Source organism: Erythrolamprus reginae, chromosome 5 (genome assembly GCF_031021105.1).
Source record: "Erythrolamprus reginae isolate rEryReg1 chromosome 5, rEryReg1.hap1, whole genome shotgun sequence".
Taxonomy (NCBI): domain Eukaryota; kingdom Metazoa; phylum Chordata; class Lepidosauria; order Squamata; family Dipsadidae; genus Erythrolamprus; species Erythrolamprus reginae.
The window spans coordinates 93908658-93936102 of NC_091954.1; the positions used below are offsets into that span (position 1 = coordinate 93908658).

A 27445-nucleotide genomic window follows, 5' to 3' on the forward strand; every position below is an offset into this window, starting at 1 on the left:
GTGAGCAAAAGGAGACAGGAAGGAGTCTGTGGGGGCTTAGCTCAACTGTTTTGTAGTAAAGCTGTTTGCTGCTTTGAAAGTAAAACTGAAACTCCTCTGCTTATGCTTTGCATTAGGATCAGATTTCTTTTCAGGTGGGGAGGGGCGAGTAGAACTCCTTAGCATCAGCTTGTTAATAATAATAATATAAGAAATATTTATGCTCCGATGGTCATTTTGAAAAATCCTTTTTTACTGAGTACCTATAAACCAAGAGGAACATATGTGGCAAATTTCCAGTTTGCCACATATGTTCTAGAGTTCTAGAGATTTTGTTCTAGAGTTCTAGAGATTTTGTGATTAATGTATGAGTGGTTTTTGTTTTTATAATAATAATATAATATAATATAATATAACATCATAATATAATATAATATAATATAATATAATATAACATCATAATATACAAATCAATTAACAACTGCAAGTTTTCATTAACTGTAGCTATAATTCCCAAACTGATAGAAAGGAAAGACTATTTAACCAGCAAGAGATTGCTAGCTGCGTATTTTAAATTCAAGTGACTAGATTGGATTATTCAGAAGAGGTTTAATACTTCTAATATTATAATATTTCACTTATGTATAAACATGCAACAGATCCTCCAGCTTTCCTTTAACCAGTTCACCAGTGGATAGCTCTAGAGTGCCACCATGTGCTAAAATATTTTAATGAAATGAGACGCAGCTCACAAAACCTTACATCTTGGAATAAATGTGTTGGAAAAGATGCTACCAGATTTTCTGCGTTTTTTTTTTACCTCCGTCTATTAAAACATTTGTTATTATAATTATATTATACAAATCATAATCTACTAATACAAAGGCTGAAATCCCTGACCAAAAAAGGCAAAAGCAAAAAACCCCTGTTTTTCTCATCCAAGTGTTGTAAGCCGCCCTGAGTCTAAGGAGAAGGGCGGCATAAAAATTGAATGAATGAATGAATGAATGAATGAATAAACAAATAAACAAACAAACAAACAAACAAACAAATAATAAAGTGGCAGATTATTTATTGTCTCTTGTGCCTATATGAAGGTTACGCTCAAATTGTTGTTAGCCAATCTGTTGTTTCTTTAACCTTTTCTAATATTTATGTTGAACAAAGCATTTTTAATTAATGTTATTGTCTGATTTCTAGATAGCAATAGCACTTAGATTTGCATATCACTTCCCAGTGCTTTACAGCCCTCTCTAAGCAGTTTAAAGCAGGGGTCTCCAACCTTGGCAACTTTAAGCCTGGAGGACTTCAACTCCAACAATTCCTCAGCCAGCAAGTTCTGGGAGTTGAAGTCCTCCTGGCTTAAAGTTGCCAAGGTTGGAGACCCCTAGTTTACAGTGTCTGCATATTGTCCGCAGTAATCTGGGTCCTCATTTTACCAACCAAGGAAGGGTGGGAGGCTCAGTAAATCTTGAACCAGTGAGATTCAAACTCTTGCCAGTGAGCTGAATTATCCTGCAATCCTGCATTCTAATAATGCACTTGGGGAAAAGGAATCCTAAATCTGAGTATTGTAGTGGCAGTTCTGTGTTAGCAAAAACTTCAGAAGAGAAGGATTTAGGGGCAGTGATTTCTGACAGTCTCAAAATGGGTGAACAGTGCGGTCAGGTGGTAGGGAAAGCAAGTAGGATGCTTGGCTGCATACGTAGAGGTATAACAAGCAGGAAGAGGTCTTAAAATTGCCAAGGTTGGAGATCCTTGATTTACAACAAGGCTCTCCAAAGAAAAACAAAATGCACAGGTACAGTATATGTGTTCTGTCTGGGTTTCCCCAGACCTCAACACCAACTGGAAAAAACAGCCAGACACTCTGGTAAAAGCAAAAGTACTTTATAGCTGGAAAAAATAAACACAGAGGAAAACCTGTTCTTCCCAACAGACAGGCTATAATACTTTACAGCAGAGTCCTGATGTCCAGACAATACAGCAAGCTTCTTGCTGGCACACCCACCCCAAGGTTTCAGTAGTCAAAGGCACAAACCAGGATTCCAAGACGCCAAAGTTCACAGCCAGGTCCCAAGACTCTCAAAGATAAAACTCCACAAGCCAGGAAGGGTGGGTCTGCCTTTTAGCCTTTCCAAAGAGCACCACACCCAAACCCAGCTGTTGCCTCTTTAATGCTGAAAGTACTTAGCCAATCGGTCCCTTCGCTGTGTAGCTCTTCTCTGTCGCAGATCAATTATGGCTTGTGCATTTTCCTCTAAGGAATCCAGGCTGCCTGCACCTCCTGTTCCTCATCCTCTCCCTCTGAGCTGGAAACCGACAGAAGATCAGCCGTTCCCTGAGGGGCCTCAGACGGAACCACAACAATATGTGATACCTTGCTCAACAGTAGTAACTGTGAGAGGGAACTTGAACCATTTAAATATGAGCCAGCAGTGTGCAGCAGCTGCAAAAATCCCAACCCAGTTTTAGGCTGCATTAACAGAGGGATAGAATCAAGATCACGTGAAGTGTTAATACACTTTATAATGCCTTGGTAAGGCCGCACTTGGAATGCTGCATTCAGTCTTGGTCACCACGATACAAAAAGGATGTTGAGACTCTAGAAAGAGTGCAAAGAAGAGCAACAAAGATAATTAAGGGACTGGAGGATAAAACATATGAAGAACGATTTCAGGAACTGGGTAGGTCTAGTTTAACGAAAAGAAGCACTAGGAGACATGATAGCAGTGTTCCAATATCTCAGCGGTTGCTACAAAGAAGAGGGAGTCATGCTGTTCTCCAAAAAAACCTGAGGATAGAGTAAGCAATGGGTGGAAACTAAACAAGGAGAGAAGTAATTTAGAACTTGTTCTGTCTGGGTCCCCCCAGAGGCCAACACCAACCAAAAAGAGTATCCAGACACACTGGTAAAAAACAAAGGCAGTTTATATACTGGAAAGCAAACACAGGTAACAAAAACTGTTCTTACAGACAGGAACACGATGCAGTTTCACAGAGGTTTCACGAAGGCCAGGCAATAAAACAGGATTCTTGCTGGCAAAAACAACTCTGGAGATAATAAAACCCACGCCTCCCCCAAGTCTTCCAGGCTTCTAGGCCACAAGCCAAGATCAGAGATGCCAAGAATCGAAGCAAAGTCACAGGACTCCCAGTTGATAACTCTCCACGAGACTGTAAGGGCGGGCCTGCCTTTTCAACCCTGCTGAGGAGAACCACACCCAAACCCAGCTGTTGCCAATTCAGGGATGGAAATATCTTTCTAATTGGCCCCTTCTTTGAGCTGCACGTCTCTGCCTCATGTCTATTATAGCCTGTGCGTCTTCATCCAATGAATCCAGGCTACTAGCTGGGGAGAGGCCCCCCCCGGGGGTCTCAGGCTGCTCTCCCTCCTCCTCCTCCTGACATTCCTCTCCCCAGTCTGCCTGGTCCTCCCCCTCCTGGTCACTGTCCTCCTCCTCTGGGCATGGATCCGGCAGAGCTCCAGCCGGTCCCTGAGGAGCCTCAGGCTGAATCACAACAGAACTAAGGAGAAATTTCCTTAGTTCCTCAGAACGGTTGATCAGTGGAACAGCTTGCCTCCAGAAGTTGTGAATGTCCCAACACTGGAAGTTTTTAAGCAGATGTTGAATAACCATTTGTATGAAATAGTAGAATAGAATAGAATAGAATAGAATAGAATTCTTTATTGGATAAGTGTGATTGGACATGCAAGGAATCTGTCTTTGGTGCAGATGCTCTCAGTATACATAAAAGAAAATATACATTTGTCAAGAGGCATGAGGTACAACACTTAAGTGATTGTCATAGAGGTCAAATAAGCGATGGGGAAACAATCAATATTAATAAAAAATTTAAGGATACAAGCCACCCAGAGTCCACAGAGAGGGACGGCATACAAGTCCAATCAATCAATCAATCAATCAATCAATCAATCAAACAAAGTTACAGTCATGTGGGAGGAAATGGATGATAGGAACGATGAGAACATTATTGGTATGTTGGATAAAACTACGTTGGATAACCATTTGTTCGAAATGGTGTAGGGTTTCCTACCTAGGCAGGGAGTTGGACTAGAAAACCTCCAAGATTCCCTTCCAACTCTGATTATGATGATGTTTATTATAAACTTGGCACCTCTTAATACTTACGCACTTCAACTCCCAGAGTTTGTGCTGACTGAGGAATTCTGGGATTTGAAGTCCGCAAGTCTGAAGACATGCCAAGTTCGGAGGTTCCCTGGTCGACAAGAAATGCCTTTAGACCACTCCCACCGCCGGGCCTTTCCCGCTGCGTAGCGCGCCGAGACCCACGTGACCAGCCAGGCGTGGTCACGTCATGTGAGGGGGGCTCACGTGATTCCTCGTGTTTTGCTGGCGGCGGAGTAGGAGGGGGAGGGTTGTCCAAAATGGCGTTGATGGAGGAAGAGGAACGGGCGTTGCTGGATGAGGATTCGCTGCCCAAGGACCATGGCGACCCTCCGCGCAAGCCCTTGCCGGCATTGTGCGACCCGCAGCGGCTGGCTCACAGGCTGCTGGTGCTGGCGCTCATGTGCTTCCTAGGCTTCGGTCGGTGGTCTCTCTCTTCCCGGTTGAATGGAGGCTGTGTTTGGGGAACGGAATAAAGTTTCTCCTTAAATGAATAGTAATTTGTAAAGGAAGTGTGCCACGGATGCACACTTAGACAGCATCGATTTTGCCTCTCCTTTTGTTTGCTCTTAAATTATTGCAAGGCGTGGGGGCGACTCAACCGGTCTGAGCTATACGTGGCTATTTTCTTTCCTTCTGAAACGAATCAATGCAAAAACAATGAAAGGAGAACGATTGAAGAAATCAAATTTTAGTCATTGATCGCAAATCCCTTCAGTGAGTTTTGGAAAGGAGGAGAGGGCGTTCATTGTTATTCTTTATCAGTTGTCACGATTGGAAAGTTGCTATTTGCTGTTGATCTTGGGATTTTGGAGGTATTGGCATCATTTGGAGATTTATCCCGGGGATGTTTAAATTCAGTGACTGTGGATTTACCAACCAGGTCTGCTGGAAGTTTTTCCAAGCATCTACTCGTCTTTCAGTCAAATAATATTTTCTCACATTGCTTCTGATCTTTTCCCCAACTGATCTCAGATTGTTGGCTGGCAGGACCTAGGGGAAGAGCCTTCTCTGTGGGGGCCCCGGCCCTCTGGAATCAGCTCCCCCCAGAGATTTGTACTGCCCCCAACCTCCTCATCCTCCGAAAGAGTTTAAAAACTCATCTTTGCCACCAGGCCTGAGTTCCTTAGATCTTCCCCCCTGACCAATGAATGCTTTAGTTTGACTGTTGAATTAATGATTTTCATAGTTTTTTAATTAGAATTTTAAGATTGTTTTTTAAATGTATTAGTTGGATTGCTATTATTGTTTCTGGTTTTTTTGTACATGCTGTGAGCAGCCCCAAGTCCTTGGAGAGGGGTGGCATACAAATCCAATTAAATTAACCAGGTCTCCTTTAGTTTTGATTTCCCCCCTTTTTTTTATCCTGGACAAATGAAAAGGGTAGAGTGATATACATTTATTAAATAAACAATTGTTCTTTTTCATAGTGAATTTTTGTATGGATTCCCAAATAATCTATATTTTTTATGGATTTACATATTTACATACATATTTTGTATGGATTCCAAATAATCTACATAGAGCATTTTCAGAATGTTTTTTAAAATAAGTTGTCTGCTCTTTTTTTCCCTAGGCAGCTATTTTTGCTATGACACCCCAGCAGCTCTGCAGACTCAAGTTCAGAGGGTGAGTGAAGAGCAAAATACAGTATGCTGAATTTCACTACGTTTGTCTACTTAAATCTTTGATGCATTTTTTTCCCCATTATAACAAGGAATTTTCATTAAATGTTCTTTATGTTGTAGAAATGATTCCAAATGAGCATCAGATAATAAAAACTTAGTAAAAACGTAATGAAATATAATTGTTTTCTGAAGAATCACTATATTGAATGTGCTAAATGACAGATATATTAGAGGAATTTTCATTAAATGTTCTTTATGTTGTAACAACCAGAAATGATTCCAAATGAGCATCAGATAATAAAAACTTAGTAAAAACGTAATGAAATATAATTGTTTTCTGAAGAATCACTATATTTAATGTGCTAAATGACAGATATATTAGAGGTTGTCTCTTAAAGCAGTTGAACATCAATTATCAATAATCAGAATGGTTTAAGAATACCTGTTTTTCCTCCAAGAGGGACACCACCCCCCCACAAAAAAGTTCAGGCATTTTTTATTTGTTTTATCTTAAAGTATAAGAGAAAGAGTACCACTAGCTTTTCTAATGTGAAGAAAAGAAATGGGGAAATTAAAACTCGGCTGCAAGGTTGTTTATTTTAGTTGCTTTGATGATAAATTCATCTTCCTCTGAAGCAAAATGGGAGATAAATACAAAATCTAAAGTATGCAAGGTTGTCAAAAATACAAATTGTTTTGTACTATAACATTGAATAGAACAATCATTTCTTTCCAGACCCTGAGAGATCCATGTGCTGAACAATTCCTATCTGATTACTGATTTTTTAAAAACGTTATATTATTTATGCAAACAGTATTTGCATCTTTTATTTTGGATACCAGGGTTAATTTTTTTTGTGGCAGGACAGCAATTTTTAGACAAATGACTTTATATTGCAATGCCATATTGCATTGGATGGATTATGGATTATTCTGTAAGAAAGTTTTAAAATTAAAGCAGTGCTTAAAAATTATTTTCTCTTCCACTTAGGATATGAAAGTAAACACAGCTAAATTCATGGCGTTGTATGCCTGGTATTCCTGGCCTAATGTGGTTCTATGCTTTTTTGGAGGCTTTTTGATAGACAGAGTATTTGGAATAAGGTAATTATCACAATTTTATTTGCTAGGGTTATGTGTGCTTCAAAAAATTCTGGGAGGCTCCACTCATTAAAATTAATATGACACTTTGTGCACATTTTTTTTCTGGTTGAAGCCTGAAAAACAGATGAGAGTTCTTTAATTAACAAAGAGTATATGTGAAACTTGCGGATTTAGAAAGGGAGCAGTTGAGAAATGTTGGATGTTTCTTTTTTGCTCCAGATCATGCCAAATATTTTCAGAATCTGGGTGATCTATTCTGGAATACATAATCCAAATTGTAAATCAGTGGTTCTGAACCCCGTTTCACAGGGGTCGTCTAAGACCTTGGGAAAAGACAAATTTCCCATGGTGTTAGGAACTCTATTCTGGCTCCTTGGAACATATTTTTACAATCAATCAGGTGTTTACAGTGGGGATGTCCCTCTGACCTTCATTGCCAATCTCCTTAAAGCTCTGTTGGGAGAATTGACACTAGGCTTGAGGAACTGTATTAAGGGGTCATGGCATTAGAAAGGTTGAGAACCACTGCTGTAAATGGATTGAGGTATGTTAGGAAAAGTCTAAAAGAGGCTTGCCTTGTTGAAAACATCATCTCCAAAAGTTCTCAACCCATTTCTGATTTGGATGGTTACTTCCAGAGGCTTGGAAATTGTGCTCAGAACTGCTTGCTCCAAAGGGGAATTTGAATCTGTTCTTGAATTTTTGCATTTTGTACATTTTGAATTCTGGATTGCACGAAAGTCCAAGTACTTCTAATAATTTTGCAAGAAGGCACAGGTGAATTATTTACCATTTGAAAGAAAATGTTTATTATTAGGGCTCTTACCATTCTATTTTATCACTTCCTTAAAATTATTTGGCCGGCCGTGCAATCTCAAAATTGTACCATTGCATGATATGCAAATACATTTATGTTATGGTAAAATCTTGTTTTTCTTGTTTTAATTTTATGGATTATGAATTCACTTTTTTTCTTTGAGGATATCTGGAAATGGCTTACTGTGTTGCTTATTATAGTTAGATAGAATAGAATTTTTATTGGCCAAGTGTGATTGGACACACAAGGACACACTTGGTGCATGTGCTCTCAGCGTACATAAAATAAAATATACATTTGTCAAGAATCATGTGGTACAACACTTAATGATTGTCATAGGGGTCAAAAAAGCAATGAATAAGCAATATTAATAAAAATCTTAGGATATAAGCAACAAGTTACAGTCATACAGTCAACATGGGATGAAATAGGTGAAAGGAATGATGAGAAAAGCTAGTAGAATAGAAGTGCAGATTTAGTAGAAAGTCTGACAGTGTTGAGGGAATTATTTGTTTAGTAGAGTGATGGCGTTCGGAAAAAAACTGTTCTTGTGTCTAGTTGTCTTGGTGTGCAGTGCTCTGTAGCGACGTTTTGAGGGTAGGAGTTGAAACAATTTGTGTCCAGGATGTGAGGGGTCAGTAAATATTTTCCCCGCCCTCTTTTTGACTCGTGCAGTATAAAAGGTCCTCAATGGAAGGCAGGTTGGCAGCAATTGTTTTTTCTGCAGTTCTGATTATCCTCTGAAGTCTGTGTCGATCCTGTTGGATTGCAGCACCAAACCAGACAGTTATAGAGGTGCAGATGACAGACTCAATGATTCCTCTGTAGAACTGTATCAGCAGCTCCTTGGGCAGTTTGAGCTTCCTGAGCTGGCGCAGAAAGAACATTCTAGATCATGCAATTGTGGTCAATATGAATCAAGAGAGGGATCATCCAGTGGTGTCCCCACCACCACTACCCTACTTCATTCCAGGTGCCCTAATTTTCAATTTTTTTCTCCTCAAAAAGTCAACCTTCTATTGCCCCTATTGGATTTTCATGTGGCTCTCCTCTTTCCTGGGACAATTATTTCTCCCATGAAGTCAGTGTGACATAGTAGCTAAATGAAAGAATAGTGGAATATGCATTTGATCTACTTTTATGATTATTGATGGTACTCTTTGGGTTAAATAAATGATAGTTTTCAGATAATTACATCCAAAAGAGAGAGAAAATTCTTCAGTATAGTTCATCCACTTCTAAAGGAGAATTTAACCTCATTTGTGGTAAATAGTATCATTTTGTATGGTCACAGTTTCCATTACAATGCTGACTTTAAATTATTGAAACTCCTTTACAGGTGGGGTACAATAATATTCAGCTGTTTCGTCTGTGTGGGACAAGTAAGTGAAACATATAGCAGTTTTATGCAGAAAAAAATTCATAATTTCTCCAAAGGTGTGAAATCTTATTAATCTTATTTATTTAAATACAGTGTTGAAACGTATGCCTTTGATATAATTTCTGTAATTAACTGAAAAGAGATCCACCTTCCTCTTACAGGTAATTTTTGCTGTGGGAGCAATATGTAACACTTTTGAGCTGATGGAATTTGGCAGATTTGTATTTGGGTAAGTTTCGATATTCTGTCTAAATATTTGCTACATTTCATTTTAAAAATAGAGAATCCAATGAAGGCTCATGAATGTCCTTGGAGAAGGTCGGCATATAAATCCAATAAATAAACAGACAAACAAATTTCAAATCAGAAATGGTTCACAGAAATTGGTTCAGTTTAAAAGTTTTTTGCAAATCAGCATGAATTGTAAATGGTATAGTGTGGGTTTCTTCATGTTTTTGGCTTCAAATATTCATATTTATGAATGTCTTTCATTTAGGATTGGTGGTGAATCCTTAGCAGTAGCCCAGAATACCTATGCTGTGAGTTGGTTTAAAGGAAAAGAATTAAATCTCGTTTTTGGTCTGCAACTCAGCATGGCTAGAATTGTAAGTCTAAACACCCTGTTTTTAAAAATATAATATATTTAATACAATAATTGCTACATATTTATTGGCTATTAGATTTGTAATGTATTGTATCACTATTATGTTGTGAGCCGCCCCGAGTCTTCGGAGAGGGGCGGCATACAAATCTTATAAACTATAACGATAACTATTCTATATTCCCATGTCTGTGCATGAGATGAAGCTATCAAATAATGATTCAGGCATTTTAAAAAAGGCATTTGATTAGTTAAGAATATTGTTTCACCAAGATTTCTAAAAAGTTAAGCCTGATGAATCAGTTAAGCTGAGGAGCAGCAGTAAAATATGACTTTGTATGGTCATCTTTTCCACCTTTCTTCCTTACTTGGAAGGAATGTTTGCGGGCATTTGGAGACATCAAATGGTAACTCATGTAGAATCTGATTTTTGTTATAAATAAAAAGTACATATGCACAATCATTGTGTGCACTTCAAGTAATTCAAACAAACATAGTGGTGTATTTAAATACGATTGCTAGGGGATTATCTCAGAAAGCTAATGTTGACTGAGGTTTATGGGTGACGTAATCCAAATTACTGGGGGAGGGAGGAGCAGGTTGCCTCTTGATGGCCTAGAGCAGTGTTTCCCAACCTTTTTTGAGCTGCGGCACATTATTCATATTTTCAAAATCCTGGGGAACATTGAAAGGGGGGGGGGGCGGGGGGGCGGGCTAAAGAAAAGGTTGGACAAAAGAAACTCTTCCTCCCTTTCGCTCTATTTCTCCCTCTTTCTCTCTTTTCCTTCCTTCCCTTCTTTCTCTCTCTCCATCCCTCTTTCTTTCTTCCTCTCTTTTTTGCTCTCTTTCTCTCTCCCTTCTTCCCTTCCTCTATGTCTTTCTCTCTCCCTTGCTCTCTCTCTCTCTCTGTGTCTCTCTTGCTATCTCTTTCTTGCTTTTTTCTCTTTCTTCCTCTCTCTCTCTTTCACTGTCTCTTGCTATATGTCTCTTTCTCTTTGCCTCTCTTGCTATCTCTCTTTCTTTCTCTCTCTCTCTCTCTCTGTCTCTCTTGCTATGTCTCTCTTTCTTTCTCTTTCTCTCTCTCTCTGCCTCTCTTGCTAAGTCTCTCTTTTTCTCTTGCTATGTCTCTCTTTTTCTCTCTCTCTCCCTCTCTTGCTATGTCTCTCTCTCTCTCTTTCTCTATCTCTCTTTCTCTGCCTCTCTTGCTGTCTCTCTTTCTCGCTCTGTCTCTCTTTCTCTGCCTCTCTTGCTATCTCTCTTTCTCTGCCTCTCTTGCTATGTGTCTCTCTCTCTCTCTCTCTCGGCCTCTCTTATATGTCTCTCTTTCTTTCTCTCTCTCTCTCTCAGCTGACTGCAAGCGGGAGCCCTGACGGCGGCAGCTGGACGTGGTGCTGGATGCCGTATATGCCAGGCCCGCAGCGCCAGCATGTACGGCGTCCGGCAGCACGTCCAACCGCCACCGTCAGGGCTCCCGCTTGCAGTCAGCTGAGAGAGAGAGAGAGAGAGAGCTCCCTCTCGCCGCCGCCTGGAGCTCCCTCTCGCCGCTGCCATCTCCCCATGACTGCCTGCGGCCGCTGCAGCCACCCCCCCCGCTCCCACCGCCAGTGCCCTCCCGCCGGGCCCCAAAGGACACTTGCCGCCGACGCCAGAGAAGCTCCAGCTGGGCGGGGCGCTGCCGGTGCCTCCGACCTGGGGCTCCCACTCGCAGCTGTCCCTCGGTTCCTGCCTGATGTCGCGGTTTCTGGCGCTATCCTGCTGGGCCCCAAAGAAGGAAGGCGAGAAAAAGGCGCGAAGAATGAAGCTCTCCTTCTTCCTGCCTTCCTTCTTTGGGGCCCAGCAGGAGAGCGCCGAAAACCGCGGCATCGAGCAGGAGCCGGGGGACAGCTGCGAGCGGGAGCTCCAGGTCGGCACCGGCAGCGCCCCGCCCAGCTGGAGCTTCCCTAGGAGCTTCGCTGCACACCTGGCCGTGTCTCGCGGCACACTAGTGTGCCATGGCACACCGGTTGGAAAACGCTGGCCTAGAGCAAGGGTGTCAAACTTGCAGGCTGCAGGCCGGATATGTCACATACTGGCCATGCCCACTCTTGGTTTAGTGAAGGGAAGAAAAGTTGTGATATCTCACATAACAACGTCTGGCCTAGTGAAATATATATTATTGCTGAGTATTCCAAACATCTGATCAAAATGATATCTCCAAATGGTGTAATTTTACCTGTTCCACTTGAGGACTGCCAGTTCTAAGAAGTATATTTTTCAAAGATTCCTTTAAAATGTGTACAGTGCACACTGTCCTAAGACAGTTACTTTTGAAATTTAGGTAAGAAAAGAATGAATAAAGATAGGAACCACCATAGAATGATAGCTAAAATGTTGGACTAGTAATGGGATGCCAGGTTCAAGTCTATTCACAGCTTTTATAATTTTGGGCCAGCCACAGTTTTTCAGCCCAAATTATTCCACATCATTATTGTAAGAAAAAAAATACGTATACAGTCTTAAGTTCAAAGTGTTGGTTATGACCTATAAAGCCCTTCATGGCACCGGACCAGGATATCTGCGAGACCGCCTTCTGCCGCACAAATCCCCGTGGCCGGTTAGGTCCTACAGAGTTGGCCTTCTCTGGGTCTCGTCGACTAAACAGTGTCGGCTGGTGGGACCCAGGGGAAGACCCTTCTCTGTGGCGGCCCCGACCCTCTGGAACCAGCTCCCCCCAGAGATTAGACTGCCCCCACCCTGCTTGCCTTTCGTAAACTTCTTAAAACCCACCTCTGCTGTCAGGCATGGGGAACTGAGACATCTCCCCTTGCCTATGTAGTTTTATGTATGATATGTTTGTTGTATGCTTTTTATATACTGGGCTTTTTAGGCTTTTTAGTGTAAAATTGTTATTTTAGATTTTAATATTAGATTTGTTACTATATATTGTTCTTATGATTGCTGTGAGCCGCCCCGAGTTTGTGGAGAGGGGCGACATACATATCTAATAAATAATAATATAATATATAGAAGATTCAAATTAAATGCTATTAATATTCTTATGGGATTGCTGCTTTTTTGATTCAATGAAGGAAAATAAATTATATGGCTTAATTAATTATGATTATCCCTTCAAAGGGGAGCACTGTGAATATGAATATTATGGGATGGGTGTACTGGAAAGTTCAAGATCTGTTTGGTTCTACAGGCCACACAACTCTGGGCATAGCACTCTTGATAGGTAAGTAAATATTTTTACTCTTTACAAAAAAAATGTATTTTTTTAATTTCAGGAATTGAAAATGTGTTGTTAAGCTATCATTTTTCAGTTTTGTCAAGCTTGTCTTTTATACAGATTGCAATGTTTCTTAACGTTGCCTGTTTTAAAGATGTAAAGACTTCAATTCCCAGAATTCCCCGAGCAGCATTCATTGCAGGAGTTACCCCTTTCATCACTTAAGGATTTCTACTTTGAAGCCTTGGCAGTTGCATGAAAGCTTCAAAATTCTTCACTCTAGTGCCAGTGTCTCCTCCAGATATTGCCCCACTATATTGTAATGCATTATGTGATAAGAGCAGAACATTCATTTAAAAATGGAGATTGAATGTTTTGCGCATATAATTTAAATGGTATCACATTCTGATTTTTTAAAAACAGAATTCTTTGTTGGCCAAGTGTGATCGGACACACAAGGAATTTGTCATTTGATACTGACTCAACCCATTTCCTTTGCCCCAGATTTGCACTGTTACCCCCAATAAGCCACTTAAAAGTTGGTGAGATTTCCCACATGAAAAATTACCTGCCATGAAATTTAGACCTGGTTCTTCATTTTCAGTGCCTTGTTTGAGATATTGTGATCTAATATTAATATTTTTAGCAATTGGTTTGGTAAAACTATTTGTAGAAACTTTCCAAGTTCCTTTATATTCTCTATCTATGTGTGTGTATTATATACTCTTTATATTATAATGTGTAGAATTATAAACCAGTTTTATAGTCATTTATGGCATAAATCTTATTTTGCTTTTTGTTCTATTAATTGCAGGTGGTATCACATGCATCTTTTCACTAGTTTGCGCTCTTCTTCTTGCTTACCTGGACAAAAGAGCAGAGAAAATTCTTTGCAAAGAACAAGGGAAAACTGGTATGTTGGTCTCATTCATTGCCCTCCGTCCTCTAAGTATGTGTAAACTCAGAACAGGAACCAAGTTTTTGAACTAATGGTTGGCTTTGCTTATCTTGGCCATAAAGTATTATTTAAGTACCAGACTTTATTTTGGCTGGGAAATGAAGCAATTTTTCTTCCTGCTGTAGAGCTTTTTGCTGATAACATGAAGAATTTGCGACCTGTTTTCTCCAATGAAATATATGTACATGAAACTTTCTTATTGTGTAACTGTCATAATTACATAGTGTGCTCCCAATCCTTTGGATTTGACTTATCTGTCAAGGGTGTATAATATTCTTAATGATGCAGTTAAGTTTTGTTAGTTTAAAGAAATGTAGAGGTAAAACAAATGTTTGAAGTCATCTCTTATTAGATAGTTTGCACAGCTAATACTGGCATTTCTTTCTTTATTCCTCAAGGTGAAGTGATAAAAATAACTGATGTGAAAGATTTCCCCTTATCATTATGGCTCATATTTTTAATCTGTGTGTGTTATTATGTGGCTGTCTTCCCTTTCATTGGCCTTGGAAAGTAAGTGCATGATTATTTTTAAAAAATCAGATTTATTTGGCTTACACTTTATTATACTTCTATTAGACTTTTAAATATGTTTGTCAAGAATTGTACTAAAAATGCGAGTTCCAGGTGAAGAGGCAGCAGCCATTGCGATCTCCGGAACGTTTTAAAATGTATTTAAAAACTACTTAAATTAACCAAGCTTTCGTTAGCCCTCTGCTAATGTCGTCAGAGTGTTAAAATCCCCATTGAAGACAGTTGATTTTATATGATGCTGCTCACTTTGCTCATTGCCCACGTCACAGGCCCACAGGGAAGGAAGTGCTATTGCCATGTTGGCAGATTCCTTCCGTGCTGCAGGTGCAGAGGTGCAGAGACAAAGGATGATCTTGGCTTTGTAGAAAGGAATTTATTATGGCTACATACTAACAACCTCATACTATATCCTATCCCACTTTCCCACAATAGAAAATGCATGATATAATAGTATAGTGTGTGGCAGGTCAAAAGTTCTAAATAAAATGGCTTAGATTGACATTAAGCTGATACAGAACTACAAAGGTCTCTTACGATTGTTATTTTACAGAGTTTTCTTCATTGAGAAATTCAAATTTTCTTCTCAATTAGCAAGTGCGATTAACAGGTCAGTATTATTAATTTTAAGTTGCTTTACTGTTGCATTAAGCATTTATTTCCCTGAGACCGGTCTACTTCAAGCTTGGGCTTCCAAAAAATCTTTAATGTCCTCCTTGAAATAAGATCATGAAAGGAAGGGCAAAATTTCCTTATTATTGTGCTATGTGCTCTAAGTTAGTTTGAGCCATTTAAAAAAATTTCAAAGTTTTGTGTGTTTCCTGATAGTGAATAGTCAAAACGCTTCTCGGGAGCAGGGGAAGGGTGGTGAAGGAAAGAATAACTATTCTGTAATGGGAAAATTGATCTCATTGCATTGACATGACTTTTCTGTTTTCCATTTCAGCATTGTGTATGTTATATCAGCCCCAATGTCCCCTGTCTTTGGAATTCTAGTAGATAAAGTTGGAAGGAACATCACATGGGTTATATGCGCAGTGGTGGGAACTTTAACCTCTCACCTTATGTTGGCCTTTACTTTCTGGAATCCTTGGATAGCCATGGTAGGTATTTCATTCAGGTGGATTTTTCTGAAATAAAGCAAAATATGTAAAGTACTTTGCCTGTAAATTCATCCCTATGCCTTTGGATTCCCATTATCTCCAAACATAAGAACTGTGATGGTGCAGTGGTTAAAATGCAGGCTTGTAGGCCCACTGATAGGACTCACCAGGCTCAAGGTTGACTCAGCTTTTCATTCTTCCAAGGTTAGTAAAATGGGGGCCCAGATTATTTGGGGACAATATGCTGGCTCTATAAACCGCTTAGACAAGGCTGTAAAGCACTATGAAGTGATATATAAGTGCTAAGTGCTAAAAGGCTATGCTAGCTGGATAAGTTGGTTTTCAGCAAACTTGGGGGAGCACAGTTTAATAATACTGTTCAAACGTTTTGATCGCCTTCCTCCAAAATCTACAATCCAGATGACAAGCTTTCTACAGCATTGGCAAAGCATGTTATTCCAAATGTTGCTGAGCTGTCCGTCAAACCTAGGCAACACAGCCAGAGTGTGATAATGAGAGTTCCAGTCCATAAGATCTGGAGGGCTTCAATTCCACTATACATATGATACTGCCAATGTAGATAACCTAGATAACTTGTTAGTGATAATGGTGTATCTAATGATTTTAGATCCTATTGGCTGTTGCATTATTTAGCTAGCCAGCTGCACCTAGTTTCTATTTAACTGCAGAATAAACAAATGAAGCAGTTTTACAACTGGGAAAGAGAATAGAAGAATGATATTTATTTATCCCATACAATTTTGACCCTCGGGAACTTTGTCTAGCTCACTCTTAATGCCTAGTATAAATGCTTTATTTTCCCCTTACAGTGTTTGCTTGGAGTTGCTTATTCCTTACTTGCCTGTGCCTTGTGGCCTATGGTTGCTTTTGTTGTACCAGAACACCAGCTGGGAACTGCTTATGGATTGTAAGTAACAGATCTCTGTTGCACATTATCTTTAAACTTCTGATCGTAGCTGGGCTATAATCCTCTGTCATTTTATTTGTAACTCAGTAATTGACTGTTCTACATGCTTAGCAGATTACTGTTTGGTTAAACTATGTTGTTTTTCTAATGCAATTTTTCCAAAATAAGGGTACTTCTGTAATTGGCCACAGCTCTGAGTACTGGAAATTCTCTTTTAAGGTATTCTAGGTCTGATTTAAAATCTTGTTTTAAGCTTTTTCTGCTGACTTCCATAATTAATTGAAAGTGTGTTGCTCTCAACACGATCAGATTGAAGTATAACAAGCCAAAAAATAAATGGATTGCACGCAGGCACATCTGACCAATGTGTACACATATTACTCCCAACCAGTTCTTTCTCTCCAGGTAGACTTCTAGAATGGTGCTCATTGCTCCAACATTAAATGTCTGACAGAGACATGAGTGTTGACTGGCAAGGGCAGATGTCTACATCTTTCATGTACTACATATCTCTATTTGTGGACCTCATTCACCTTGCACAGCTATCAATACATTGTTGCCTGGGATTGTAAAAGTTCCATGCAAGCTTCAAAAACCTTTCGGAAAAAGATCTCAGAATCGATCTAGGTCACAGAAGAACGCAGTGTTTGGGCCTCAGCATTTCTCTTCCTATTTGTATCGACACTCCTGTGAATCTGAAAAATTGGCCTGTTGTTTTAGGAAACTGACTAATGTGTGACTTTTGAAGTCTTTCTTCTGGGATCTGGAAGAAAAGTGGGAAAAAAGAGTATCAGACAGGACCCTCCCTAGTTTTCATGAAGATAAAGGGAGCGAAGTGGAAGCGCAGACAGATTTGTAAGATTGGTTACTATAACCTTATAATAAAAATAGAATTCATAATTTTGGTTCACTAGTCACCTCCATAGAAGGGCCAACATCAATCTTGCAAGTTTCTGTATACCCAACTTCTCTTTGTGATACTTTTATCTTTATGAGAAAGAGTGGGTCCTCCTTGATGTATTTTGTATCTCAAGCTTAGATTTCTTTTATCTGACCATTATCTTGGTTGCAGTTCTTCTCTCTGTTCTACAAGGTTATTCTTATCATAACAGCAGGTGAGACTCTTTTCCGTAAAGATGTGGTTTCTTTTCTACTCCAGTCTTCCTTTTAAGTGGTCATTGTGTATATTTTGGATTTTAATACACAAGTACAATTTTTGTTGGGCAGTAAGATGTTTAGATTTTACAGAAAAAACAGCTTTCTAAATTTGTTTTTTGTGCTGGTTGGAAACTAAGTGGGGATTATGGGATGTTCTTTCTGTTTTCCAGCATGCAGTCAATCCAGAATTTGGGTCTTGCGATCATTGCCATTGCTGCTGGGGTGATACTGGATTCCCGAGGATATTTCTTCCTAGAAATTTTCTTCAGTTCTTGTTTGTGTTGTAAGTATAAAGCCCTATGCAAGCATATACTGATGTTGTACATAAAGGAATTATACAACATCAGTAGTTCATGAAATAGTTTTGACAAATTCTGATTTAATGCATGCTTTTCTCATCTTTCTTATTTTTTCAAATAAAAAGGAAGTCCCCTCCTTTTTTTGGTTGAAATAACTTTATTGCATTTTATAAACTGGAATAAAACTCTCCTTGTTTATTTGTTTTGACAATGATGTACTTTCATGTGATTCACCATGTTTCTCTCTATAAAACAACCCCATGTATAGGACGCCCCCATGTTTCATATAGAGTAAGTAAGCACACTGCAAGCCATCATTGTGCAAAAGCCATCTTATTAGAGAGAGAGAGTAATACAAGAACAGGAAATACATCGCAGGAATAATAGAGAGGAAACCTAGAGTGGCAATAACTACAACAGAGAAGAGCTGCATTTTAAAGTTTATTCCTTATGTATTTTTTATAATGTTGCTATTTTACTATACTTAAGAACTTAATATGTTCCATGACCAGGTTCTTAAGTAGAAATGTTCTTAAGTAGAAGCAATTTTTCCTATAGGAATCAATGTAAAAGCAAATAATGCGTGCAAATCCATTTGGAAAGAAATAAAAGCTCGGAATTTGGGTGGGAGGAGGAAGAAGGGAGGCAGTGCGAGGGAAGTGGTTCATTCCCTCTCCAAGCGCCCAGAGAAGGAAAATACTCCGTTTGCTCTGGGCTGCCAAATCCTCCTTAAGCGCCACGAAAAGGCTCCTCTGGCAGGCCAGAAAAGCCCAAGATGGCTGGGATTAAAGGGGGAATGGCAGGAAAGTGGTCGGGCCTTTGTGCCCCTCTCAAATTTCCTGGGAAATTTTTCAGGCTCATGTTCTTAAGTAGAAAATGGTTCTTAAGAAGAGGAAAAAATCTTCAACACCCGGTTCTTATCTAGAAAAGTTCTTAAGTAGAGGTGTTCTTAAGTAGAGGTACCACTGTAGTTGTATTTTGTATTTTTATTTTTTTGCTGTTTTTAGTCATTGTTAGCCGCCCTGAATCCTATTGGAGTGGGCGGCATAGGTAGGTAGGTAGGTAGGTAGATAGATAGATAGATAGATAGATAGATAGATAGATAGATAGATGATAGATGATGGATGGATGGATGGATGGATAGATGATAGATAGATAGGTAGATAGATAGATAGATAGATAGATAGATAGATAGATGATAGATGATGGATGGATGGATGGATGGATAGATGATAGATAGATAGGTAGATAGATAGATAGATAGATGATAGACAGATGATAGGTAGATAGATAGACAGACAGACAGACGATGATAGACAGATAGATAGATAGATAGATAGATAGATAGATGATAGATGATGGATGGATGGATGGATGGATAGATGATAGGTAGATAGATAGACAGACAGACAGACGATGATAGACAGATAGATAGATAGATAGATAGATAGATAGATAGATAGATAGATAGATGATAGATGATGGATGGATGGATGGATGGATGGATAGATGATAGATAGATAGGTAGATAGATAGATAGATAGATAGATGATAGACAGACAGATGATAGGTAGATAGATAGACAGACAGACAGACGATGATAGACAGATAGATAGATAGATAGATAGATAGATAGATAGATAGATAGATAGATAGATAGATAGATAGGTAGATAGAGGCTCATCCGGCAGAGCTGGAAGACACTGAAAGGCCACACCTTCTCCTCTTGGCCTCCTGTGTATGAGATGCCCCTCCATTTTCAAGTAAATGTTTAAAAGAAAAAGTAGCACAAAAATTATTATAAACACAAAATTACGGTAGTTCTTGTGGGATATTAGGCAGTGAACTTGGCTTGTTTTGGGCCACTTTTTCCTCCCCAAATACGTTTCATTTGTACTCCTGGTCTGTGTCAGTCACCATGGAAATTTTCAGTACATCTTCAGGGTTTCACATTGCCCTCTATCTGGAGCCGAGGTGGCGCAGTAGGTAGAGTACGGTACTGCAGGCCACTAAAACTGACTGCTAGATCTGCACGTCAGCAGTTCAAATCTCATCACTGGCTCAAGCTTGACTCAGCCTTCCATTCTTCTGAGGTGTGTACAATGAGGACCCGGATTGTGAGGGCAATATGCTGGCTCTGTTAAAAAAGTGCTATTGCTAACATGTAAGCTGCCCTGAGTCTAAGGAGAAGGGCGGCATTAAAAAAAATTGAATAAATAAATAAATCTCATATCCCTTCCCTTGTAGAAGCTAGCTGTGGCAGCAAAAATTTACACTTTGGTACTCTTCATGTGAAAATTGTACGCATGCTATTTTTGCTTTGCATATTAAGGGTAATTTTCATATATATTATTTTCCTTTATGTAACTTCCTATTTTTGCTTTGCAGTGGCCCTTATCGCTGTAGTTGCGTTATACTTTGTGAATTTGTTCAGAGGTAAGCATTTTGTTTTCTTATCTTATCTTGTCTTGGCACTTGCATCTTTGAATAAGCCACGTGCAAAAATGGTAACTACCTTGAAATAATGACACATTACTTTAGAATAAAATACATCACCTATTCTTTGCTGATGGTTTAAATGTAAAAATGTAAAGATTCTGAGTCTTGATTATTTTATATTTTCTTTTAAATTATACATAATGTATAATTTAAATTATACATAATGTACTGGCTTTTTAATCTAATATATTGAAATTGCAATTCTTTTAATTTTACTAAAAATATAATGTTTCACTTCAAAGGCCACTTATACAACTTTTTTTGAAAGAAAGACTACAGTTGAACTACTATCTTAGGTTGCAGTGGACATAGACAAATATTTTTCGGTTTGATCATCTTTTGATAGAGGAAGGAAGTACAGTTTCTACTGCTGTTGACCTCATGGTAAATATAATATACACTGCTCAAAAAAATAAAGGGAACACTTAAACAACACAATATAACTCCAAGTAAATCAAACTTCTGTGAACTGTCAACACTGATTGACAATCAATTTCACATGCTGCTGTGCACATTCAACTTTGTACAGAACAAAGTATTTAATGAGAATATTTCATTCATTCATATCTAGGATGTATTATTTGAGTGTTCCCTTTATTTTTTTGAGCAGCATATTTATAGGGGAGGATGTTGACTGTAGCAGAGAAGGCAATCCTGCATGGGGGCCAAGTCATAGAGGCCTTTATATGTTAAAACCAGCACTTTGAACTGCACCCCAAAATTTATTTGCAGCAAGTGGCGGGTATGCAATAAAACAAACAATGCAAATGTTCATTATAGCAAGAAAGCCATATTCAATGAATTGCAGTTTCTAGGGATTTTGAAAGGTAGTCCTTTATGGAATGCACTGCAGTGCCATAAATCTGGTGGTGTCTTTGTTTGGAGTCCAAACATTATTTCTGAAATCCTGCACATTTAACCAACTTTTATTTTGTGAACTTCATCATCCTTAGGTTGGAATTGTTTATTTTATAAAAAAAAAGTTGACTAAATTTTTATGCCACTAAGGCTGGGCAACATAAACTTGTATTAGAGTATCTGCTTCTTGAGAATTAAAGATGTAAAAATAATGCCCTATTAAATGATATGCATATCCTTTCTCTCGTAGGAGGAGACCTTAACTGGTCCGCAAGGAAGAGAGAAAAATTGCAGAAGTTAGCCATGGCTGAGTAAGTATGTAGTAATGGTCCTACAATATAGATGACATTAGAAAAGGGCTTGGATTGCAAATTGGCATGTAAAAGATCAAAATATATACTATTTTGATTTAATAGGGTCAAAATGTTCATTGTATTGGGAGATGAATTTGTACGCATAAGAAAATGTATTTTGGTTGTTGGTTTGAGTTCCAAGCTTGGTAATTTGGTTGCAAATATTTCATACCATTTAAGAAAACATTGTCAGTGCATTTTGAGTTGCGTTCATCTGTGAGAACACATATATTTAAATACCATTTTATGATTTGCAAATTAGTCTGAATGTTGTTCTCATATTTCTAAGTCATGGTCTGTTTTGCAATTGATTGATTGGCTGGCTGTTTTTGCTGGGCTATATAGTTAAGTACTGTCTGTGTAATACAGATGAGGATTAGAGTTGTTTATCTGTGTGCTTCTGAGTCATTGGTTTTGTCTTGTTTGATAGTTTAAGTGGCTGGCTTTTGTTACTGAGACATGATCCAATGAATTTTAATTTTGTTGCTGTGTAGAGGGATGTCTGTTCATTTTAAATGGTACCTTTGGAATTGTGATTGATGCAGTTCTTTCATAGAATGAAACAAAAATATATAATTGAATTATAACCCATTGTTTGCAACCAAATTGCCATGCTTGGAGCTCAAACCAACAACCTAACCACCAACTCGAGTTACTAATATTCAAATACATTTCAAAATGTATTTCTTTGCAGTTTTTAAAAGGTAAACAAAACTTAACCCTAGCTACACAATCATATGAAAGTTAGAAGACTTTGGAATCTCAACAAAGGGTCCTGGTAGTCTTCATATATCCATAAAAATATAATTTAAAAACTTGATGATCCTCTCTGCAACCTTGTAGATTGAATACTCTTTGGAAAGCTGGAATTATCTTCAAGAAGGTGATCAAGGAGGACACCAGCTAGATCTCAGGAGGGGGCACCGTTTCACAGGAGTGGAACTTACACAAGAAATGCTAATTTCTATCTTTCCCTGATTGTTACATGGATAGCACACATAAGTTGTATAGTCATCCCAAAGGTGCTTTTTCAAGAGGCTACTGGATTTCTTTTTCTTTGAAGACATTTCACTTCTAAGCGAAGAAACTTCTTCAGAACTTTATGGAAGGAAGTTCTTCAAGGAAAAACAAAGTCCTTGAAAAAACACCTTTGGGATAACTAACCATGATCTGGATGACTGAGAATCTCCATAGAGATTAAGATGTACACTTATTTGTATTTATAGCAGGGGGTCCTGAAGGTACTTCAGTGCTTCTAGGTAGGGCTTTATAAGGACAGCACTTTGAATTGTGCTTGGAAGTCTATTGGCAAACAATAATAATAATAATAATAATAATAATAATAATAATAATAATAATAATAATAATAAAATTTATTGTCATTGTCAAAAACAACGAATTGTCATTGGCAACGAAAGTCGTGTGACACCCAGAGACCAGTCCTACCATACACAAAATCAAAATGGATAAATTTAAAAATAAAATAAAAAATAGAAAAGTAGAATAAATGTCCCATCCACTACAAATTCCCCACCCTGAACCACTCAACCATCTACATGACAAACCGAGTAATATTGTCCAACAGTTCACTGATGGTGACCCTTTAGTGCGAGTATAGCTCTGGGATAAAAACTATTCAGGAAACGTGTGGTCCGAGTTCTAGTTCTATATCTTCTGCCAGAAGGCAACAATTCAAAGAGATTGTAAGCAGGGTGAGAAGAGTCTTTGAGAATAGTATGCACCTTCCTAGAACAGCGAGATGTGAAGATGTCATCCAGGGCGGGTAGCTGGAGCCCAATGATGTTCTGGGCAGTTTTAATAATTAGTTTTAATAATAGACGAAGCAAGAGATACCATACAGGTATCTCTTGCTTCCCAGGAGGAAAGCAGCTATGTTTTATATTAATTGCAACTTTCATTTAATACTTAAGGGAAGCAATCTTGTGTAAAGTACATTGCACTGGTCTGTTATCTTTTAGAGGAAATTGTGGAAGCCCTTTCTGCTAGTTCTTAATACATAAATATTCAGTCCTGCACCATGGCATTTTTGAGGGACCTACAAGGACATAGCTACAATAACATGTTTGCTACAATATGTTTTGCAGAAAAGAAATCTGAATAGGAAATTCCTTCCAGAACTGGGCACCACTTGATCAACAACAATCCCGTTGAAGAGTATTCTAGTACATGTACATGTTCAGGTGATAGACTTCAAGTTGCACTCAAAAGTAGTTCAATGAGGAAAACAGAGTTGCATATGCTGAACCTACAGCATGTCAAACATCTCTCTTTATCAAGGCACCCGGACTGCAAGCAGAGCAAAATTTATATATGTATGTGTATACTCCACACTGTTGAAGAGACTTACTCCGTTTGAAGTGAAGTCGGCTCACTGAAGTGAATAGGCATATGAACAGTGATATCTGCCCTTCTGTTTTGGGTCAGGGTGTTTTGTCTGCGAGCTAATGATGTCTTGGTACTCAGCAGCTTGCGTTCCGAAGGGATTGTTTGTTACACAATGTAATGATTCTCCTTGTGAACTGTGTCTTTGTAATATTGTGTGTCTTACCGGATCGGAAGAATGTAAATTAAATCCTAGTGTTATGATTTTTAAAAAACAATATCATTGAAAAGCAATATCCTACTGATCAAAAGCCATGTTAGTTTCTAAAAAGAACAGCTACTACTTCTCTAAATGTTGCTGTTTTTATTTTTTTATTTTGTATTGTTTCCTGATAATTTTTTTTGGTTACAGGCAGAGATTAAACATTGGTTGACCATGTTGAAACTTGCACTTTGCACTTACGTTTTGATCTTTAATAATAAATATTGGACAAGTGAATATTTGACTTTACTGTCTGCTAACATGTTTGACTTGCTCTCCCCTTCCTTTAGCTAACAGTATATCCATACATTGATGTAAGAATAACGTTCACTGAAGATCTAACACACTCATCTTTCTATGTGTCTGTTAATGACCTTCCCTTTGTTTTTGCAGAGCAAAAAGACGAGACAAAATCAGACGTCAGAATGAAGATGATTTAGCCAAATTACAACCCAAGAGTGACTTTAGTTTGAGGAATAGGTATCTCTGCAGATTAGGTGCTCAGGTACTGCTAATCCAAATATTTATTTTAAAAATGTTGAAATAAGTGCCTACTGCAGAAAAGACTTTTTGTCAAATTAGTAGTAGATTTAATAATTCCAAGCTAATTTGACTTTTATTGTTTATAATTTGCATGCAAAATAGTCAATATAGCTGCTCTGAGTCTCCGGAGAGGGGCGGCATGCAAATCTAATAAATAATAATAATAATATGTTCCCCCCATCATAAAGAACTTCTATGAAGTTCCTTGGGGGAAAATAATGAATTTGGCCAAAATGGTAGAGCTACTTCAATTGTATTTTGAAAATCAGAATTGAGTGGAGAGAGATTCTATCTTATCTGTTTGTCTCTCCATCTTATCTATCTTATCTAATCTATTTGTCTTACCTAATCTACCTGCCTGCCTACCTACCTATGGGTTTTGTTAAGGTCACCTAACTCCATGAAGCCTCTCGATGGCCAAACATGAGAAAACCACAACTAAAAATCAGATGACTGACTGAACTAAACACTCCCCAATATGAAATATTCGACAGGGGCTCCATATAGACAACCTGATCTTACACCTGGAATTAACTCTATCTTAGTGACTAATTTTGGCCCACCTAGGTTGTTTTCTTGGCAACAGTATAATATTTTACTCATCCTGAGTTCTTCGGGATTGGGCAGCATAGAAGTCGAATAAATAATACTCACTATTTTACTCAAATATATTTTTTGAACTTGGTCTGCACTCGTAAACATAGTGAAAATTTGACCACCAAAAATATGCATGCAAAATTGTATTTTTAAAATTTAAATATTAGTTTAATGTATTGGTAATATGACATCTGCAGAAGGATATGCTACTTTTATCCTCTGCCAAATATAAGAATAATGTTAAGAGAAAACCAAACAGAGAAAAAAGCATTTTAGTTTATTTCATTTCTGTATAATGTAGTAGGCAAACAGTGCCTTTCAGATTTGCTGAGCTAAAGTGCCCAGGAGCCTTATCAGAAACATCTGATACACAAGCAGATAATTAGAACACCAAATTCCAGGGAAAACGATGCTAAGTACTTATGGGTCTGTTTGCACATGCAAGTAAGTCAGTTCCATGCTGAAATTATGCATGTCTTAACCTGACCACTGCTGCTTAATATGAAAACAATTGCTCATGAGATATCTTGCTCTTTCTTACTTTTTTCAGCTGCCCGCCAACTATGTTTGCCACTTATCTGCACTGGCACACAGAAGTGTGTTGAAATAGCAGAATTGTGTCATGACATGGACAAACAAAATAAGAAATTGTATCAACACAAGACCTCACTCTTCTGTAACAGAGATCAACATACAGAACACTATTTAGTAGTTTTCTGCAAACATTATTAATATCTGATGTCTTGGAAGACTTTAAAGAGCCTACATTGAACTCTGGTGTTCATGGATTTTTATCTGATTCTGCTTTGGCTTAGAATCCACATCTGTTTGTAACACTAAGCTTAAAGGACAGTTCCCATTTGGTGTACAATTATGCAATATAACTGCATAGCAGATGTACACTGCTTGTCTATCCATGTCTCAGAATAACAACACTTAATTTGTGTTTTACATTTCTTTCACTCTAAGAAAGAGAAGTAATAGATATTAACAAAATAGACTATTTCTGTGAAATGCATAGCTTTTAGTAAACCTACTTTATAGCTTTTTTCACTTTGATGAGCATGGTTGAACATAAAACATCAAGATGGTCCTGTGCAAATATTTCGGGTGATGGATTACCTTTAACAGCCCTTATTAAAAATACCAATTAACTAAAAGAGCATTAAAGGTTAGGAATTTTGGGGTTTTTTGCAGATAAGACACATTACAGAAAATAATTATTTGTTAGTATATATTTTTTTAGCAAATTGTGGAAAATATGTAGAAGAGAGTTGGATAATTAAAATTAACAGTTCACTGCAATAATAAAATTGATACATTTTCATAGCTGTAAGGATTAACAAGCAGCACATTCTCAGGGATTTAAAAGTCTAGAATGATAGTCAAGGCTGAAGCTGTCACCCTATTGGATGTTGCATACACAGTAGGGCAGGCTGGGTTCAGTCCCACTGCTTGATTGCCTTTTTAAGTTTTTACGCCTACTCCCAGCAGATATCATTGGTTATATAGTACACTTGGAAACCAACCTTGGCATTCTAGTTTTAGGCTTGAACAGTAGCAGATCCTTTACTATGAAACTTGTCTTGGTTATGTAGGAACTGGAGTTGTATCAGTTTTCTTATGCTTCTCATAAGCCTCACTGTGGCTGCCATTGATTTTAAGATTAGTATGTTGAGTTTGAAAGAAAAATAATCTTGTAATCCAGTTGGATAACCCAAGTGTTTCCATATGTGCATTATGAGAATTGCCAAGTTAATCTATTGTGGCCACATCAAATACCTGTGCTATTTTTGGTAGGTGGAGAAAAATACCAATAATGTACATTGGTGTTGCAACTGTTATTTACATCTTGCCCTAAATACATGTCCTTTATTTTGAAGTCTTATACCCAAATACTAGTTTGAATGGTTGATAGCTTGAATGTAGGAAGCCGTATTTTAATCGATACTTTATTTGGCCAAGAGTGATTGTACACACAAGGGCTTTGTCTCCGGTGCATTTAAAAATGTCTTCATATGGCTCAAATACAGCTTTTATCATTACAAGTACTTTTTACTTTACTTTATGTATTACGCTGTCTGTAAAAGACTGGCTGTGAGTTTGTCTGATTTTATTTTTTTATAAAATTGTTAGTTTTAAAA

General features: G+C 38.1%; 1 protein-coding gene across 2 annotated transcripts; it reads left to right on the forward strand.

Moving 5' to 3' along the window:
* Nucleotides 1-4341: 4341 nt before the first annotated feature.
* On the forward strand, nt 4342-27445 carry MFSD1 (major facilitator superfamily domain containing 1). Of its 2 annotated transcripts, XM_070753533.1 has the most exons (17): nt 4342-4550; nt 5707-5759; nt 6750-6862; nt 9019-9061; nt 9222-9289; nt 9557-9665; nt 12776-12878; nt 13687-13785; nt 14229-14340; nt 14912-14968; nt 15305-15461; nt 16292-16389; nt 17718-17830; nt 20235-20282; nt 21454-21514; nt 24555-24666; nt 25852-27445. In XM_070753533.1, the coding sequence occupies exons 1-17, from the start codon at nt 4391-4393 to the stop codon at nt 25909-25911; spliced, it is 1566 nt and encodes a 521-aa protein (XP_070609634.1). In that variant the 5' UTR covers nt 4342-4390; the 3' UTR covers nt 25912-27445. The 2 variants fall into 2 exon arrangements, with proteins under 2 accessions (XP_070609634.1, XP_070609635.1); XM_070753534.1 differs by lacking the exons at nt 24555-24666; nt 25852-27445 and adding an exon at nt 23662-24405 and having other exon boundaries at nt 4345-4550.